Below are 17,752 nucleotides of genomic sequence, written 5' to 3'. Positions count from 1 at the left end.
TGTGAGTGGAAAGAAAATGGTTGAGAACTACTGATCTAGATCAATATGGTAAATTGGCAAGGAAATTAATCCAGACACGTGCAAATCAATGCACTTTTTGAAGTTAAACAAGGCCAGGACATACTCACTGAAGGGCGGGTCCTTGGGGAATATTATTGAACAGTGAGACCTTTGGGTTCAATTCCATAGTTCCATGAATGTGAAACCAGATTAAGTGATGAAGAAGCCATACATTGTCCAAGACATTAAGTATAGGAGTTGGAAGGTCATGGTACAGTTGTCCAAATCATTCATTAGGCTGCATTTGGAGTTTTGTGTGTAGTCCTGATCTCTGCATTCTGGGAAGGATGTGACTGTGCAGATAAGTTTCACAGACATGTTGCAAGGTCATGGTACAGTTGTCCAAATCATTCATTAGGCTGCATTTGGAGTTTTGTGTGTAGTCCTGATCTCTGCATTCTGGGAAGGATGTGACTGTGCAGATAAGTTTCACAGACATGTTGCCTGGATTGGAATGCTTAAATTGTCATGAGAGATCGGATAGAATGGGATTGTTTTCTTTGAAGCAGAGAATACTTGAGAGTTACCTTTATCAAGGTATACAAAATTATAAAGGGCATAAATTGGATCAATATTTTTCCCAGGGTAAGAGTCTATAACTGGAGGGCACAAGTTGAAGGTGAAGATATGAGGGGCATTTACAACACAGGGTATTTGGAATGAGCTGCCGGATGAGGTTGTAGAGGCAAGTATATTAATGTTTAAAAAATATTTGGACAGGTGTATAGATCAGAAGGTTTCAGAGGGATATGGGCCAAACATAGAAAAATGGGATAAACATAGTGGTTACTTTGGCTTTGAGTTGGGCAAAAGGACCTGTAGTGTTCCTGTGGTGTATACCTGCATCATTCTTTTCAAATCAATGCAATGGTTATTGAAATCACAATTATTGCTGCTTTGTAATATTTGCATTAAATATAAACTTGCATCAATCTCCCTGTATTTTGGGGCTAAATCTTTGATACCATCAATAAGCACCTTTTTTTAAATCATTTAAATGTGGGAGGCTTAATTTGTTAATCTTTCCATCACATTATTCTTCCTTCCCATCATAAATTTGGTGCTTAGTCTAAATTGTTGAAACTTTTTGTAGCTCTTTCTCTATCCTATCTAAAAATCTTGTGCCATTCATGTTCAGTGCTTGATGTGCCACAGTGCTCTTAGTTCACTGACTTAATTCCTAATTTTAGTGATTTTAATTAAAAATGACTTGCTTTTGTTATTCCTTCTTTTCAAATAAATTCCTCTATTTTCGTCTTGTTCAAAGTTTTCAGTATCGGGGGGCGTGGCAAGATGGCGTAGGGAGCGGACGTGCCTTCCCCAGGCAGTTATATAAATACCCATTTTAAGAATATTTCTTTTCTGTTTAAAGTCTTTGTTTTGTTTATCAATTGTTTTTAGTTTAAAATGGCAACAAAGATTAAGGAAAATAGAGTTCAAATACAGAACAAAACTACACTCTCCGACTTTGGAAGAAACTCGGCCTACTTGCCCAGACAGAACCACGGAGTCAAGGCTGGAATCTTCTTAAGAACGGAGCTCATTAATTGGACTGTCGTATAAGCTGGCCTTGGACACCCCTCTGAAAGATGGTGATGAATATTGATTTGAAATGTTTTATGAAGATAAATTGCAGTAATTGCCATTGGTTGCCTGTGAGTTTTGAAAATCCAGATAACATTAAAGTTTATTGGTGATTTTTTTTTGGATGGAATATTGGAAGGATCAACTTATTATCTATAAATACAGAACAAAATTACATTCTTTGACTTTGGAAGAAATTTGACCTATTTGCCCAGACAGAGCCGGAGTTGGTGCTGGAATTTTCTCAAGAACAGAACTTATTAAAGTTGATTTCGGACTCCTTTTTGAAAGATGGCGATGAATGTTGATTTGAAATATTTTCTGAAGATAAACATATATATGGAACTCCTTGACCTGCAATAAGGTTTATCAGTGATTTTTTTTTGGATGGAATATTGGAAGAGTGAATTTATTATCTGTGAGTATGCATACATTGCAAACAGATTTTAATAGTTTTGAAAAGGTTTTTTTTAAACTAAACAACAAGATCAATTTAATATTGAGAAAATTGGAAAAAACAGAAACTTTATTAAATTTGGAAACTCAGTAGAAAGAAACTATGAACAAGATTGATGATTTATAAAATTAAAGTCGAAGGAGCAATGTCCAAGAAGAGTTAAAAATTTTGAATAAGTTTTTCTTGAAAATAAACAATAATTTCAACTTAACATTGAGAAGATTGACAAAGTGGAAAATTTGATATTAAATTGGGAAACATAGAAGAAAGAACTTATGAATAACATTGATGCTTTAGAAGATCAAGACCGAAGGAATTACGTTCAAGAAAATTTTAAAAGATTTGAAAAAACTTTTTTTGAAAGTAAGCTACAAATTCAACTTGAGACTGAGAAGAATGGAAGATTCGGTGTTGAACTGGGATGTTCAGAGGTGTTTTAATTCAGTGGATGAAATTCAGGAAGACTTGAAAAAAAATTTAAAAAAAAAGCTTTTATTGATTGTAAACAATGTTTAACTCAGTGTTGGGAGGGTGGAAAGAGTGCAAAATTTAATATCAAGTTTGGATTTTCAAAAAAAAGAGTTTATGAATAAGATTGGTTAAATTGATGGACCGGGGTTTTATGGATATAAGAAATGATGATTTTTCGGTTTATACGTGTATTTTGTCTGCCTGGGGGTGGGGGGGGGGGGGGGAGGGAGTGGTACTTCTGCTCCCGAAAGTCATATGCCACTTGTGGTTTATACCACACCCATTTGGGTTTTTGGGAATTAACTACCACAAGATGGTTTCCTAAGGGGTTAGGGGAGGTGGGGGGGGGTGAAAATTTGAAAATTATTTAGTATCTATTATGTAATATTATACTAAGTCAATTTGAAATGAATGTATGGAGATACTATAAATAAATTTCAAAAAAAAAGTTTTCAGTATCAAAATTTACTTCAAACTGCTGTTTTTCACTGGACTCCTGCTGAGATAGTTTATAACTGCCACAACAGTTAGTAACAGTAAGCACAAGGATATTGGTCATTGGTGGGCCTGTGAAGGTGCCATTTATTTGACAATAGACAATAGACAATAGGAGCTGGAGTAGGCCATTTGGCCCGTCGGGCCAGCACCGCCATTTTAGATCATGGCTGATCATTACCATCAGTACCCCTTTCCAGCCTTATCCCCATCACCCTTAACTCCGTTACCCACAAGAGTCTTATCTAACTCTCTTTTGAACATAGTCAGCGAATCCGCCTCTACCACCCTCTGTGGCAGAGCATTCCACAGATTCACACTTCTCTGGGTAAAAAAATGCTTTCTCATCTCCGTCCTAAAGGGCCTACCCTGTATTCTTAAACTATGCCCTCTAGTCCTCGTCTCCCCCATCATTGGGAACAAGTAATCAGACTTCACCTTGTCTATCCCCCTGATGATTTTGTATACCTCAATCATGTCCCCCCTCATCTTAAACTCCAATGGATACAAGTCCAGTTTTTCTAGCCTTGCTGCATATGACAACCCTGCCATCCCTGGAACTAACCTTGTAAATCTGCGCTGCACACCCTCTATAGCTAGTATGTCCTTCTTTAAGTTTGGAGACCAGAACTGGACGCAATACTCCAGGTGGGGTCTCACCAGGGCCCTGTATAACTGCAGAAGGGCGTCTCTGTTCCTATACTCCAATCCCCTCTGTATGAAAGCCAACATTCCATTTGCCTTCTTCACAGCTTTCTGAACCTGCATGCTAGCCTTCAGTGACCGGTGAACAAGTACACCCAGATCCATTTGCACTTCCCCACTCCCTAGCTTGTCTGCATTTAAATAATACTCAGCTTTCCTATTACTTCCCCCAAAATGAATAACCTCACATTTGTTCACAATGAAATTCATCTTCCATTTAGCCGCCCACTCCTCCAGCCTGTCCAAGTCCCTCTGCATTTTCCTTACATCCTCCTCGCACCCCACACCGCCACCCAGTTTAGTGTCATCTGCAAATTTGCTCATGTTATTTATAATCCCCTCATCCAAATCATTAACATAAATTACAAACAACTGAGGACCCAACACCGATCCCTGAGGCACTCCACTCGTCATATCCTGCCATTCTGAAAAAGACCCATTTACTCCAACCCTTTGTTTCCTATCTCTTAACCAATTTCCTAACAATGTCAGCACCTTACCTCCAATACCATGCTCCCTGATCTTGCCCACTAGACTCCCGTGCGGTACCTTATCAAAGGCCTTCTGGAAGTCCAAATACACCACATCTCCCGAGTCCACCCTCTTTGTCACATCCTCAAAAAATTCCAGAAGGTTAGTCAAGCATGACTAGCCCTTATACTATTATTACTGACTAAGTGTTCTGCTATTTCTCCTTTTATGATGGACTCCAATATCTTCCCCACCACCGACGTCAGGCTGACCGGTCTATAATTTCCCGTTTTCTCCCTCCCTCCTTTGTGCAGCAGCCACCAATGCTCCAGGAATCTCAGATGTTCACTCCAACGCCATTTAGGACAATCCTCTGCTTTGTCTTTGCTGTAATTGGCCCTGTAAGTAATCTGAAGATTAACATCTTCTAACTTTCTACTTTTCAAAATCTTTTGAGCACCCTGTCTTTTGCTGACATCACCTCAAACTTCTTCCTCTGGATCAAGACCTCTGGCAATGTGTGGTTTTCTAAGATGTGAGCATTTTGTCACTAACATGAAGTATGTAGTTTACAGAACCAAAAGTTCCAACCTTTCTCTGATTACAAGATGACCAAGGGCTTGGGCCTGAATCCCTGAACTCCAGCACGTGTGTATTGTAATGGCATTATCTGTTAATTGCAACTGTAGTTGCCATTTTTCATCATGAGAGCTTGAGTTATGTGTCAGTGAAAGTCAAAGAAGCCATTGTGAGGGTGAACAACAAGAATAAAACAATAAGTGACATAACCCAAACCTCAGTTATGCCAAAATCAACAATTTGGAACATCATTAAGAAGAAAGTTCTAGGTATGATCATACAGCATGAAATCATAGACAGTACTGGTTTTTTTCTTTTTAAAAAAAAAGCTTTTCATCTCATTCAGAAAGCAGGATGGAGATCAAGAATCTGGTTGTGTGGTGCCAGGACAACATTCTTGCTTTCAATTTCAATAAGATTCCACCTGCATTGAATTCGCCCATCGTTATTGAATGAAGATCTACCGGGATCAATGCCTGAAGAGGACGCACAAAATCAGTGAACCGGTGCGGACTCGAAAGGCCAACGTGGCCTGTTTCCGCCCCGTAAATGGTTATATGGTTATATGGTTAAAGAGCACACTGGTGAGCTCATTATTCGCAAAGGGGCTGGTCTTCCAAGGAAGACAACCACTGCTGATGATAGAAGAATTCTCATGATAATGAAGAAAAATCCCCAAACGTAGATCTGACTGATCAGAAACACTCTTCAGGAGGCAGATGTGGATATGTCAGTGACTACTGTCCTCAGAAGAATACATGAACAAAATTACAGAGGCTACGCTGCAAGATGCAAACCATGGCAAAGGTGGTATGCTTTGAATCTTCGGCATACTGTAGCGGGCGAAGGGCTGCGCAGGTTGATGGGCTGAATCGCTGCAACAGTTGGCCTTACCAAGATGGTGTGGGCTGCCCTTCACTGCCGAGAAGAAGCCTGTGGTTGACGTCGTGTGTGAGCTAAGGGAACCCCTCTGCTTCCGTGTAGCGCACCGCCGGCCAAGGAGTGATGCAGCGATGCGCTGATGTCACTTCTGGAAGCTGGTGCATACATCATTGGAAATGGGCGTTCCCCACGGGACAACGCAGCAAATTCAAATAATAAAGTCAGTTTTTTGTTTCCCTTGTACCATGTGGACGTCTCTTCATTTTGTAGTGCTGCTGCAGCAGTCGCTACAATATCACCTTTGCTCTTGCCATTACTTTGATGCAGGTTGATCTTGCTCTAATTTGTCCACTAGATCTTTTCCAGAATTCTAAATACTTCTTGGCAAACTGTAATCTGACAATCCTTTCTTTGGTTCTGATCTGATTGGACGTGCGTTTGGGGATTTTTCTTCATTCTTCTGTCATCGACAGGGGCATTCTTCCTTGGAATACCAGTCCCTTTGCATTTACTGAGCTCACCAGTGCGCACTAACTTGTTAATGATGTTCCAAACTGTTGATTTTGGTCATCTTCAGGTTTGGATGATGTCTGTTACTGTTTTATTCTTGTTTTTTTAATCTCGTAATGGTTTTGACCTTCATTGGCACAACTCTAGTCCTATGTAGAAAAATGGAAACTACAGATTTGAGAGGTGAACAAAAGCTTAGAAGCCTAGACCAATGAAGCAATTAAACATACCTGAATACTCACAAACACCTATGAAGTGAAATGTCCCAAACATTATGGTGTGCAGAAATGGGGGAACTAGGTATATAAAGTGCTGTAATTTCTGCATGGTCAAACAAAATGTATACAATTAACCTTGAATAAAATCTGGAATGTGCACTTTAATTACATATGAATTGTTTGATTACAAATTTAAAACTGAAGAGGACAGGGACAAATAAAGAAAAAAGTGACTTTGTCCCATATTATGGAGGGCACTGTATATCACAAAAATCCCAACACTAATTCCTGTGAAGTTCAATTGGTCACGGCTACCAGTCAGAATAAGACCCTTCCACCCTCTGTTCTATGGATCAGCCAATTTGAACTATTGATCCCATGTACCTGTACCTTCTGTATCAGCTGATCATGAAGGACCTTGTTAAATGCTTCACCAATGTCAAAATAAACCACATCCACTGTCCAACCTTTGTCAACAGCCTTTGTCACTTCCTCAAAAAAATTCAGATTTTTGAGATGTGACCTGCTCCAAATAGAGCTTTGCTGATTGACATTATCTGATCATGCCTTTCAAAATGTGCCCTAAATTCAATTTCTAAATATCCTTTCAATAGTTTCTCTGTGATTGGTGTGAGGGTCATTGACCCTTCATTTTCTGTATTATCCCTATTTCCCTTGAACAACCAGTCCTGTTGCTGGTGAGCACATAAAAATCTTCACCGAGGTCCCAATAATCCCTTCACTTGGCTCTTTAATTTGCCTGGGATATATCCCATCAAGATTTAGCAACTTTATTGCTCTTTTACAGTGGTGACACCCTCTTGATTTAAAAAAATAAGTAATTCCTTTACCTCTCTCTCTAATCATTCTGAAAGATTGAAACTCAGAAACATTGAACTGCCTGGCCTTTTTCCTCTAGTAGCCAATGTCATTGCTATAACATGAGAATTCCTGGTACTGGCTAGCTTGTTCAGAAAGTCATAAGGCTGCTTGGATCTGGAATTGGCTTGCCTGCAGAAAGCAGAAGGTAGTAGTACATGGAACATATTTTGCCTGAAGGTCAGTGACTCGGTGTTCCGCAGAAATCTGTTTTGTGACCTCTGATTTTTTTTTAATATTTTTTTTGTTTAAATATATAAATGAATTGGAAGGAAGGGTGGATCAGTAGGTTTGCAGATCACACAAAGGTTAGAGGTCTTGTGGATAGCTTAGAAAGATATATCAGAATATAGTTAGGATGCAGAGTTGGGTAGAGAAGTGGCAGATGGAGTTCTGCATAAGTGTGAAGACACTTATTTAAGACAAACTTGAAAGCGGAATATGTGGTTAATGACAGGATTCCTAAAAGTGTGGAGGATCGGAGAGGTTGGGGAAATGAGTTCAGAGCTATGAGGTAATGTTGCAGCTCTAAAACTCTGGTTAGATCACACTCAGAGAATTGCATTCATTTGTTTTCGCCTCATTACAGGAAGGATGTAGATGCTTCAGAGGGTGCTGAGGTTGTTGCTTGGATGGAGAACATGTTTTATGAAGCAAGGTTGACAGAGGTAGGGCTTTTCTCTTTGGCGTGATGAAGGATGAGAGGTAAAGAAGAGGGACTTGCAAAAGGTGGATAGCCAGCACCTTTTCCCTGTCAATAGCAAATACTAAAGGATATTTAAAATAACTGGACGAAAGTTTAGGGGTGATACAAGTGATAAGTTTGTATACACATGTGGTGGGAGCCTGGAATACATTGCTGGGGATGGTGGTGAAGACTGGTAAAAGAGGGACATAAGAAAGGTAGGGAAAAAGTTGATTAATTTGGTTTACATTGGTTAACACAATATTGCGGGCTGAAGGGCCTAACTGCTGTAATGCTCTCTGTTGATCCAGGATCCAAGTTTATTTGTCTCCCCTTTAATGAACTTTGCACTAATATAAACACTCCAGCCCATCTGTCTAACTGTTCATTCATTGATCCTTTGTTCTTCCTTTTAGACTTGCTGTAACATCTGCTATTTCCTCAACTCCACTTGGTGTTTTACTTCCCACCCTTGCCAGTCTAGTTTAAGTACTCACAAGTAACACTAAAGAACCTTGCTGTGAGGATATTGGTTCCTCTTCAGTTTACATATTCTACTTGCCTAACAAAAGAGCCCAATGAAGTGGGAAGTGACCTGCATGTTCCATATCTCTGTGCTGCTGTGGTCAAACAGAGGGCTGGAAGATATCAGCAGATGCATTATTCTTTGCTGCAACAACTCCCAATCTGTGGGAGCCTTTTGACCTACTCTGGGCCATTCAGAGGAATGTAATAGCTAATTTTTCCGGAGGACTAGTTGCTTATATTGTCACCTGTGATTTTTATATATTAGTTGGAAGGAAGGGTGGATCAGTAGGTTTGCAGATCACACAAAGGTTGGAGGCCTTGTGGATAGTGTGGCAGGTTGTTGTAAGTTGCATCAGAATATAGTTAGGATGCAGTCGTATTTCATTTGCATAAGTCATCTCCTACCTCCAACCTCAAAAGCCACAGCATTAGCTTCATCTTGTAATCCATGAAGAGCATGGGCTGATTTCAGCCAGATGTAAACTGCAAGGGGAAGGCTAGAGCAAGAATGATAATTAAAACCATCTTGCAGCCTATCCTCTTTGCAATAGTTCATTATATGAACTTTTGCAGCTCTTAAGGTAGAAACCTTGAAGTTAGTTAAATCTGACAATAAAGGTGGTGTTCTTATGACTTCTGCTTTACAAAACCCAAATGCCATCTCAAACCACCCCCCACCGCCCCCCCCCCCCCCCCCGCCATACCAGACCGTAACTGCTCCACTTTAAATTTCTGATCCTAAAGGATCCATCTTCACCAAAGTCGTACTCTGATTTTGCATTTCCATCCCACATCAGAGTGGTCTGTCTTTGTTGAAATAAGACCCTATTAGCCCACACATGCTCTATTTCGCTCATTGCTCTCACAACTGCAAGCGATTATGTTCTTCAAATTCTGCTCTTTACTCTGAATGATGAGGTCTCAACTTTTGTACTCTACCGAGCCCAATGAAGGCAAATGTGCCAAATGCCTTCTTCACAGCCATGTCCAATTGAGTTGCAGGAGCCCCCAGTGAAGTCCTTGTACAAGCAGAACATCACCCTCCACACATATTCTCAAGAGGGCTGGAGTGGAGTGTACACAGTAGCCCATCTCTGCTAAAAGCAGATTCACAAAGTGTGTGTGGAGAAGGATGCAGGGGGCTTTGTCATGGTTCATCCCCAGTGGCAGTGACAGGATTTTCTGATCTTCGGATACTCTGAGTCTATTATCCATAACAGCTGGAAGACCAACTCAGTGTAAGATGTCTTTTGGTTGGCCTGAAATCTGTTGGTCTTTCAACATTCTGACATGTCGGTCTGGGAATGCAGCTGTCCGGTGCATTCCAGGCTGCAGGAGTACATGCTGAGAGATGCACTGAGGCTTGATGCAGTTAATGAGAGGATGCCATGGGGAAAGACCATAGTTTAGAGTCCTCCCATTACCAGGTACTGATGGGCAGACTCTTGAGGGGAAGCCCCTCAACCAACCAACAGAGGGGAGAGAAATGTCAAAATACCACAATGATGGTAACAGAGAATGTAAAATGTACTATGATGAGAATATATCAATATGATACTATGAATGTAAAAAGTCTTGAACAGTTTATTTGTATTGTAAATAATTGATTGTGAATAAAGTATATTTTGGGGGGGGGGGGGGGGAGTTGCAGCTTTCAGGGAACTTTGCAGTTGTGCCTGTAGGTGTCTCTGTTTTACAACACTCTTGAGCCTTGCCATTCATTCATTGTGTAAGCGAGGATGTGCAACATCTCTCACCTGTCAATTAAATTTCATTTACTACTCCTTGGAAACGCTTTTAGACACACTTAACAAATTGAACCCCATCCAAGTCCTTTTCACAAGGGGTGCCCCAGTCAATATAAGGAAAGTTAAAATCTCCCAGAAATTCTGCTATTCTTACAGCTATCTGTAGTTTCTTGACTCATTTCCAATTCCCATTTACTATTGGGGGATCTTTGACCTATAAATCAGCCCCAACAAAGCAATCATTCTTGTTTCTAAATAGTACCCACATAGCTTCACTGGATAATCTGCTAAGACAAATACAGTATTAGCCCCAAACTTCTTATCTGCCTTGTATCTGTTCTGGATCTCACCCCTGCCAATCTAGTTTAAACCTTCCTAAGTAACACTAATAAATGTGTGCATTAGTGCCTTCCTTTAATATTTTAGTCCATCCTCTATTCCAAACTGATCCAAATTGGAAGTGTGGATCTGCTCAAGATGGACCTGATAGCCCAAGATGGGCACTCACTGTTGATTCTGCATCAATATAATGGTGTATGTCAGATTGGAACTGCAACAATTATATTTCTTGCAGTGGCAAATTTTATGCAAGATCATCAAAATCAGAATTTATTGCTAGGAACATGTTATGAAATTTGTTGTTTTGCAGCCTCATTATTGTACATTACAGGTGCAACATTGCTATAAATTACATTTTCGTAAATACACTATTTAAATGTTAGTGCAAAAGAAGAGAAAAAGTGAGATAGTGTCGATGGTTTATTGTTCATTCAGAAATATGATGGCAGAAGGGAAGAAACTGTTTTTGTGATGTTGAGTGTTCGTCTTCAGGCTCCTGTACTTCCTGATGGTAACAGTTAGAAGAGGGCTGGGTGGAGAGGGTCCTTGATGATTGAGGCTGATTTCTTTAGACACCACCTCCACCTGTAGATGTCCTTAAGTGAAGACTTATGGGCATGATGGCCTAGCCAAATTCACAACTCTGTAGCCTTTAAATGTCCAATTGAGTTGCAGGAGCCCCCAGTGAAGTCCTTGTACAAGCAGAACATCACCCTCCACACAAGTTTCATTGGCACCTCCATGCCAGAAAGTGAGGCAACCGGTCAGAATGCTCTCCATGGTATACCTGTAAAAAATTTGCAAGTCTTTGGTGACATACCAAATCTTCTCAAACTCTTCACTTAGTATGGCAGCTGGAGAACATTCTTCATGATGGCCCAAGGATAGGTCTTTAGAGATATTGAAACTCCAGGAATTTGAAGTTCTTTACCCTTTCTACTACTGACCCCTTGATGATGACTGGTTTGTGTTCTCCGAGTTTCCCCTTTCTGAAATCCACAATCATTTCCTTAATTTTGGTAAAGTTGAGTGCACCACTCGACTAGCTGATCAAGAACACCTTGGTGAAATATAGTTTGTTTTGCATTGTCAGTTTGAAAAATTTCATTCACATCTTTTCATGCATCTATACATTTCATTTTACTGAATTGTCTTTATTAATGTCATGTTTAACCCTTTGGATTCTGGCCATTTTTAACCTTTCATAATATATTACTCCGGACTGGTCCATGGGTAAACCTTTACAGAACACCAGTACGAACCAGCTGGTTGGGTACAAAACCAGAACCCGAAAACTGGGACACAGAGTTTGTGCGCTTATTGGTAGTACCTGAAAACCGGGACACAGAGTCCAAAGGGTAAAAGTGCACATTGTAATTGAATCAAATGAATGGTACATAAAAGGAAAGAATGAGAATTTTCTTCAATTTTTGTCATCTCAGTGTAATCTGAATTAAAATACTTAAGAGGCAATAAGGACGTCCTACCAGCTAATTTGGATAAAATTGTGTAGATCCAATATTGAATTTGCTTCTTTTCCCTTACCCAAAACAGACCTCATCACCTAATACATCAAGTGAAAACTCGCCAGTTAGCCCTCCTGATGAGCAAGGACAAGGTGATGCTCCTCCTCAACTTGAGGAAGAGGAACCTGCATTTCCTCATACTGATTTAGCAAAGCTGGATGATATGATTAATAGGTGAGTGCAACAAGACTAGAAAAATTAAAATTTGCATTCATGTACAACTTGTTAATATATTTGGCTTTTTGCAGACCTCGGTGGGTGGTCCCCGTGTTGCCGAAAGGTGAATTGGAAGTTTTACTTGAAGCTGCTATAGACCTTAGTAAAAAAAGTAAGTGATTTCTTGAAACCATCTGAGAGGAAAAATAATTTGTTTTAATTGTGTAAAATCTGAAGGCCTCTTAGATTTGTTGAAATTGGGTTACTCTTCCATCTAGTATTACTTTCTGAAAAGTGAAAAAAACATTTGGGGATAAAAATAATAGAAAATGAAAGGAATATTCTACAAGTTGGGTAACATCTGTTGAGGGAAAACGGCTTTAATATTTCAAAGATTATAGATATTTCCTGATTTTAGTATCCCCAGTATTGTCTGTATGAGGTTTTTTTTCCCTGATTGAGGGTCATTGCTGCTGTTTGATGTAAAAAAAATACATTTAACAGAATATAGAAGTGCACGCTTTACTTGTTTTCAAAGTTTTAAACAAGACAGTTCTGTTAGTTTTGTGGGTAATATTTTAATTTTCATTTCATTGTTTCACTCAAAATCTATGGGTAGTTTACTTGGGTTGTTTTAATATAATTATGGGCTAATATAGAGCAGAACATGCACTTGTATTCTCCTTATCCACGACCAAGTTACTTGATGATCTCATAGCTTGAACTTACCCTAGTTCCCTCCTTCTGTGCATATTAAGTTTTTGCTGAGACACGGCTACACTATGCAACCTATTTAATCCTAATGGATTTCCCTTTGGATTTTTAGTTGCTTTAAATGAGGAAGAATAGTTTCTTGGACACCACAATGAAAACGTTTTGAGATTGAGGTGCATGATTATTCTTCCAAGATTCTGAATTCTGACGATAGAATTTGTTTTTCCTTGGTCAGCATCAAGTGCTTAAGTACATGACAATAAAATAATTCAGGCATATGAACACCACAATGTCAGATGGATATGGTTTTCTAAACTGATCCTTTTAAATTCAAAACCTGTTTGTATTACATATGTCCCAAAAAATTGCTTCTGAGCCATGTTTCATGGTTCTTGATTAAAAGTTAGGTACATTTTGCTATTATCTATCGACTTTCAACTCTGCACAATACAGCATCTACACTAGATGTTATCAGTACAATTTATTGACATTGTGTAATTCCTCAAATGATGGAAAATTAAATTTAATACACAAAACTACTGGAGAAACTTGGTCATACAGTGTTCTCTATGGTAAAGATTCAAAATCAATATTTGGGCTTGAGCTCGTGGTCAGGCAGGCACCTGAAAAAAAATGGATGGGTGGAGGGGTTGGGAACGCAGGCCCATTGGTAAGAGGTGATGGGGGGGTAATATGGGTAGGGGGGCAAATGAAAAACAATGAGGAAGTGATGAGAGAGGGGAAAGTGGGTTGGAATGATGGAGGAAAGGAGATAGATAACAAAAGAGAGAGATGAAGAACTTAATGGAAACTGGAGAATCCATGTTATTGTCATCTGGTTGGAGAGGGCCTAATTGTTCCACCAATTTGTGGGTGGCCTTGGTTTGGCACTGCATGAAGCCATAAACAGACATGTTGGTGTGGGAATGGTGCACAGCCACAATCAAGCTATCACGAGCCTACACAATCAAGGCTCTTCATCCGTTACACCACATTTATGCTGCCTCATGCACCAATTATGAGCTTGTCAACTTGATCCATTTTGTGGCTAAATTTCACCCTATGTCAAATTCACGGTCCATTTCTGGTAACATTCCCTTTTCTTCATCTCTCTGTCTCTATCTTGTGAGGTAAATTCTGCACAGTCTACAAACCCACCAGCTCCTACAGTTACCTCATCTACATCTCTTCACACATTTTTTCCTGTAAGGATTTAATTTCTTTCTCTCAATTCCTCCTTCTCAATTGCATCCACTCCCAGGATGAGGTTTTCTATTCTAGATTATCTGAGATGTCCTCCCCTTCAAAAAAACGTGGCTACCCCGCTATTACCATCAACTCAGTCCTTAACTACATCTTCTCTATTTCCTGCATATCTGCTCTCGCCCACACCCCCCCCCCCCTCCGGACATAACGACTGGATTCCCCTCATCCTCACTTACCACCCCACGAGCCTGTGCATCCAACATTCCAAAATATTATCCATAATTTCTGCCACCTTAATGTGATCCTACCATCATATGCATCTTCCACTCTTGTCCATCTGCATGGAATGCTCCCTCCATGACTCCATTGTCCACTCATCCCTGCCCACTAATCACCCATTTGGTACCTACTCAAATGACAGCAGGAAATGCTACAGTTAAGCCCACACTCACCAGCATTCAGGGCCCCAAACAGTTCTTTCAAGTGAAGCAACACTTCACTTGGGAATCTGCAGGAGTCATCTACTGCATTTGGTACTCCTGTTGTGGCCTCTTTATATTGAAGAGATTGGACTCTGACTGGTAGATTGTTCGTTGAGTGCCTTCACTGTCTGCTGCAAGAGCATGGACTGACTGGTCAATGTTATGGGCCCAGAGGATCCCAAAACCCAGCAGCAATAGAAATTCACCAAGGCAAATGGTTACTTAAATAAATGTTACTTTTAATTATCTTCAAACATGAAAACAGGATCAAACTTTAACTTATTATTAACTTAACTAACCTAACTTAACCCCCTTCTAATTCTAAGCGCACGTGTATGTAATGTGTATATAAGTTCAGAAAAGTTCTTTAATTCATAGTCCAATCTCACTTCTCACTCCTCCAAGTTCACTGGTATCAGCCAATTCTTATACTGTGCACAGAATTTAACATTTATGAATCTTTAGTGCTTGAAAGGTAAATGGTTACTGCTCAGGAAGGTTCTTGTCAGTTTTCAGAGAGAGATTTGTTACTCGTTGGACACAAACTGATTCCTTCTGATCAGCCACTTCAGTGTCTTGCTGAAGAAACTTTCCTCATCAGGATTTTCCAGATGATAACCTCTTTCCTCCAGGTCACCACAAAGTTCCTTTTTGTTTTCCCTTATTTCAAGTGAAACATTATGCAGCCAGCCATCTCCTCTTGTATGGACCACAAGGGCTTTGACCAGGCTGAAATAAGAACTTGCAACCCATCTTCAAAATGGGGTTTTTCCAGCTTGCCAGCTTGTCCTGTTCCAGTCCCAGCTGCTGCTGCTGAACTGTAGATCTCTCTCTCGCTCTCTCTCACATACACAGAAAACTACATGACCCTCCGAACAGCACTCTGGACTCAGACAGACTGCGGATCCAGACCTAACCTTCAGAGTTCATTCATCTGTTGCTTTCCAAAACAATAATCCATTACTCCACAGCATGTGAAGTCCTTATAGGCATTCTTCAAAGTTTTTGCAAAGGCACTCTGAACTTGGTCTGTCTGGCTTGAGCAGAGCTCTGGCATTTTAAATTAGATTTGTTTTGAACTGTTTCTATCTGTATGTGACCTAATTAAATATCCCACAATCAATCTCCTTTAAAACACATCTAGCCAGGAACAATATAAAATATAACATAATCCGTCACAACAACCATTTCAGTTTTGTGCCCTACATATTTGTTCTTGGCCTCGTGCACTGCCAAACTGAGGCCACCTGCAAATTAGAGGAACAACAACTAATATTTTGTCTGTGTACTCTCCAACCAGGTGGCACTCACATGGATTTCTCAGGTTTCATGAGACTCCTATCTTTTTTGCTTTCCCTATCACTGTAACCACCAGCTTCCACCACCTTCTTTCTCCATTCAGAGAGCTATCCCCGTTTCTTCAACCCCAGCTTTTTTCTCTTTTGCCCTCTCATCCTTATTCACTTATGACATCTTGGTTTTGGGCATTTGCACCTATGCCCCTGCCTCTTCCCCATTGTGTTATTTAGGCACCTGCCTGCCTTTTGCTCATACTTTGACCAATGGATCAGGCACAAAACATTCATTGTATATCTTTATCATAAAAAAAGCACTGCATGATCTGTTTAGTTTCACTAGCACTTTTGTGTATTGAATTATGATCACAGCTTCTGCAGACTTTCTTTTTTCAATGGAAAATTAAACGTAGTCTTTTGAATCATAATTTTAAAAGTCCCTTTTCGAAATGTAAAATAAATGTCTTGCTTTTCTCATTGGAACACTCGGTTCAAAATTTTAATTCCTAAATGTTTCAGAATTTGAATAGCAGATTTATTTGAGAACCTGGAACTCAAAACATTCATTTAGCACTTTATTTTAAATCTATACATAATAAATTGAAGCAGGTTATCAGAATTTTTTCAGATCTGCCCATGTTTTTGGATTTGGTTCACTTTGTGATGTTTCTTGCGCTCTCTTGAAACCCCTCATTGTGGCCCAGTTTCTTGTCATTCCTTTAAACCCTTCAGAGCCCTATCTCCCATGCTCCTTTCAAACTTGCAGTTGCTTTTTCCTGAACTCCGTTTGAAAAGCTGGGTTTGCTATAAATTTTTTTATCCTGCTCTATATAACAGCTGAAGAAAAATGTTAAATCAACATGTATTTGCATATTAAAAGGAATTACTTGACATGTCTGTCTGACGTTACCAAAGTCCCTGAGTGTGGTGGATTGATGGAGGTTTACTGTACATAAAATCATGATGCCTGTGATATTGTTGATGGTCCTGCTGCTATTTGATGGGCACACTATTATAGATAGATTTTCCCATTGGATATAATTGTCTTTTTGTTTAAAGGCCTTGATATTAAAAGTGAAGCATGTCAACGCTTTTTCCGTGATGGGCTCACAATTTCTTTCACAAAAATCTTAACAGATGAAGCTGTGAGTGGTTGGAAATTTGAAATTCATGTAAGTTTTTTCAAAGAGTAAAATAATTTTAAATGTTTGAAATTCTCCTTGCTCAACTATAATAAGAAATAGAAAAATATCAAAATTAAGCAATTTTTTACTAACCTGGGGTGGCTCGGTTAGCACAGTGCTGTTACAGCACCCGTAACCTTGGTTTGAAAACAGTGCTGTTTGTAAGGAGTTTGCATGTTCTCCATGTGTCTGCATGGGTTTCTTATGCATGCTCCAGTTTCCTCTCTCATTCCAAGGACATAGGAATTAGTAGGTTAATTGGTCACATTGATGTATTTGTGCCTCAAGGGCCGGAAGAACCCTTAAGGCACAAACCATGATTAATCAAAAATTTGGTGAAACCTCTTACACCTAAGCAGATGCTTAACTTGCCCCAAAATTTTTTCACCTTAATATAAAAATTCCAAGCAACTGTTATCACTTTAAATGAATGAGCCATTTTGCACCTTTTCAGTTTTCTTAAATTGTTCCCACACTTAATTCGAAACTAGAATGTGTACTTTAGCAAATGTTTTATCTTTATTGTTAAATAGTGTATTTGAGTTTGTTTACATGTGGCTACATAATTTAAAGGAACA

The 17,752-nt window shown here is 39.5% G+C and overlaps 1 protein-coding gene across 12 annotated transcripts in view; it reads left to right on the top strand.

The window, feature by feature from the left end:
* Positions 1-17,752, top strand: part of usp9 (ubiquitin specific peptidase 9) — a 263,780-nt gene that overhangs the window by 36,315 nt on the left and 209,713 nt on the right. For 11 of the 12 annotated variants that reach the window (XM_069889325.1, XM_069889327.1, XM_069889332.1 and 8 more), the window contains 3 exons: positions 12,166-12,311; positions 12,386-12,465; positions 17,050-17,162. In XM_069889325.1, the coding sequence (XP_069745426.1) occupies positions 12,166-12,311; positions 12,386-12,465; positions 17,050-17,162 (339 nt within the window). Of the gene's footprint in view, positions 1-12,165; positions 12,312-12,383; positions 12,466-17,049; positions 17,163-17,752 lie in introns of those variants that run through there. The other variant, XM_069889333.1, reaches the window with a different exon arrangement.

The sequence above is a fragment of the Narcine bancroftii genome, chromosome 7 (genome assembly GCF_036971445.1).
Source record: "Narcine bancroftii isolate sNarBan1 chromosome 7, sNarBan1.hap1, whole genome shotgun sequence".
NCBI classification, from domain to species: domain Eukaryota; kingdom Metazoa; phylum Chordata; class Chondrichthyes; order Torpediniformes; family Narcinidae; genus Narcine; species Narcine bancroftii.
This window is presented reverse-complemented; position numbering and strand designations above follow the sequence as displayed.